This window comes from Cynoglossus semilaevis, chromosome 8 (genome assembly GCF_000523025.1).
Source record: "Cynoglossus semilaevis isolate Cse_v1.0 chromosome 8, Cse_v1.0, whole genome shotgun sequence".
Taxonomy (NCBI): domain Eukaryota; kingdom Metazoa; phylum Chordata; class Actinopteri; order Pleuronectiformes; family Cynoglossidae; genus Cynoglossus; species Cynoglossus semilaevis.
Genome location: NC_024314.1, coordinates 29597503 through 29600242, shown reverse-complemented (window position 1 = coordinate 29600242; position 2740 = coordinate 29597503). Strand labels below are relative to the sequence as shown.

The window sequence follows — 2740 nt, the reverse complement described above, 5'->3', positions numbered from 1 at the left end:
GAAGGGTGAGAGGAGTGGACAGAGGTGCAAGGGGGGGTCAGTTAGTGTCCTGTTTGAATCGAGTGTGTGGTTGCAGCAGGTGTTGGTGGATGTGTTTACCGTCCACAGACACGCAGCACGTAGTCGGCCTCACACACGTCCTCTGGGAGACCAAACAAACTTCTCTTGTTGGCCACTTTGGAGAAGAAGCTGAGCAGCACCTGGAGCAGAGAGGAGGAGAGGATGAGCAGGAGGACAGGACGGAACCACGGGGCGGTGAGGCTCAGGCGGCGGCGAGGCTCAGCACCTGGGCCGGGGTGTCGTCGATGGACACCTTGATGGTCTGACTGGCCGTGGAGATGTGGATCACCACCAGGATGTGACCGTTGCTGACCTGAGGAGAACAGGAAGTGACAACCGTCAGTCAAACCACACATTATTTATGACCCAACGTCTAAGTCCCACCTACTTTGCTGAGCAGATGCTCAGGCAGAGGCTTGCGGGTCACCCAGGGGTCCAGAGAGTACAGCTGGGGGTCACGGTTGGACAGCTCAATGCGCCGCGGCGTCAGCAGCTTGCGGCGTGTGAACTCCAGCTCGTCGTCGTGAACGTCGCTGACGTCGGTCACGTCGTAGCCGATCAGGTAGTTCAGGTAGCTCTGGTACCGTACGGACTCCTCCGACGGCTGGGGGCGGGGCACCAGCTGGATCTGCCCCCTGTCTTTCTTCAGAGCTTCAGAAAACAGAACATTTAGATTTTTACCCCCGGTGGGGGGGGGGGGGGACGTTTGACTGTCAGTTACCTCTCCAGTAACGAATGCAGTCCAGCGTCTGGAACACCTGGTGCTTGTCGTAGATCTCACACATGGTGCCCTTCTTCTGGTACAGCAGGATGCAGTGGTCAGGGGTGAAGCGCTGGTAGAAGTCTGGACACAGGTTTGACGTCACCGCCTTCAGCCACAGCTGGGCTTTGACCTGGGACACGACAGAGCAGCCCACGTGGTCAACATGTCTCACAGCCAACCAGGGCCGCCGGCTGGACATCGGCAGACCGCCTCACCTGGTCCACGGTCCAGTTTCCGGCCACGTCCAGCAGCAGGCGGTCCGGGCCGCCCCCGCTCCGCGCCACCGTGGGTAAAACGAACTCCACGGTGACGTGCTCCATGGAGGCGCTGGAGGCAGACGAGATGGCCTTCTTCCTCCTCCTCCTCCAGGTCTCCTCTCGTTGGACTCTCTGCTCTGTGTCGCTCACCTGGACCTGCCGCTCATCCATGGCTGGGACGGAACACAAACAGCTACCACTGTTTACTGGTACTCACTGGTACACACTTGGTAAGAAAGTACACCACACTGGAAGCAGTAGTGAGTACTAGTACTGATTTGGACTTTGTCAGATTATTGGGGGGTCGGGGGGGGGCTTTAACTGGACGTGGTCCACGTCAGTCAGAGGTCGAGTCAAAGGTCAAGGCTGAGGTCAAGTCAGTGTTTAACATTTGTCATGTCTTGGTTGAACTTTTCTTCATTTTTCTCCACTAACACCCACTTCCTTTCAAATGCTACTTCAGTTTTGGGGACTCGACCTGATGTCGTGAGATCAAGTCTGTCAACAGGTTCAAGAAGTGAAGGATGTTACACAGAAAAGTCAAACCGGATCAATACACAGGAACGACGGGTTCAGACCAAACCACGCACTTCTCCTGTTCTAACATTCTGTGAATATTTCAGAAACAACGACGTATTTTTTAAAACTACGTTGAGTTTCAGTTACAGAGAAGATCGTTAAAAACAAACAAACATTCATCTTATGTGAACTTAGTTTTAATGTCGCGTTCAGTTTGGTTTCAGCCTCGTTCTCTTCGGAGGAAGTTTAGAAAAACAGGAAGCGAAGCCCGAAACAACAGCCGAACAAAGATACACACTGTCACACACACTGTAACACACACTGTGTCACACACTGTGTGTGACACAGAACACACACAGTGTGTGACACAGTGTGAGGAAATGTTGTCAACTAGTAAAAAGTGTTGTCGTTAAAAAGCTTCATCATTTTGATAAACCACAGACGTTTAACGCCAGATGTAAAGACAGATCTTTGACCGGTGAAAGTAACGGTTCGGCTGCCGTTAATGAACCAGCGGCGTCGCTCGAACCAAACAATACATTTATGAGGATGAAGATAAATTAAACGTACGACTTACCGATGGACGCGGAGACAGGAGGCTGCGAAAACCGGAGATGTCGACGTGGGTTTCTGCATTTAGGCTACAAACAGACAAAAGGCTAAAAAAATGAAGCCGCTAGTGGGCAGAAGACGAAGGAGTTAGTCTGAGTCAATCTGAGAAAGACCTGAGGAAGTGCCGCCTTACTTTAACTCACTTTGTCAAGTTGACCTGCTGACTTTCACAGAATACAACAACGACACGACTTCCGGCCCGGAGTAAGAAACCACTGCACTACTGAGGAAACGGGAGCTTTTATTTTGAAGGGCTGTACAAACTTGGACCAACAAAGTCTTAAAAATAAATATATTTCGACTACGTCATGAATATAAGAAACTGTTGAATCGATGACAGAAAAGTCGTAATGTCACAGAACATCGAGGCTGCGGCGACCGTCCGTGTTTGTTATGTATTTATTTATTTAAGTGTTGGTTCATAAAATAATAATCAAGTTCATCGATGTATTGATCCAAAGAATGATCAATAAGAGTCTCTTTTTCAGCTCCTCTGTCGTCTGCCTCTCCCACAGTCATCTACATTCTT

At 50.6% G+C, this 2740-nt stretch overlaps 1 protein-coding gene across 1 annotated transcript in view; it reads right to left on the bottom strand.

The window, feature by feature from the left end:
- The window catches only part of pik3cg (phosphatidylinositol-4,5-bisphosphate 3-kinase, catalytic subunit gamma), a 9261-nt gene extending 7988 nt beyond the window's left edge, over positions 1–1273 (bottom strand). The window contains exons 1-5 of the mRNA XM_025058159.1: positions 1039–1273; positions 782–953; positions 449–711; positions 287–373; positions 100–200 (exon numbers count right to left, since the gene is read on the bottom strand). Coding sequence (XP_024913927.1) covers positions 100–200; positions 287–373; positions 449–711; positions 782–953; positions 1039–1251 — 836 coding nt within the window. The 5' untranslated portion in view covers positions 1252–1273. The remainder of the gene's footprint in view (positions 1–99; positions 201–286; positions 374–448; positions 712–781; positions 954–1038) is intronic.
- Positions 1274–2740: the final 1467 nt, after the last annotated feature.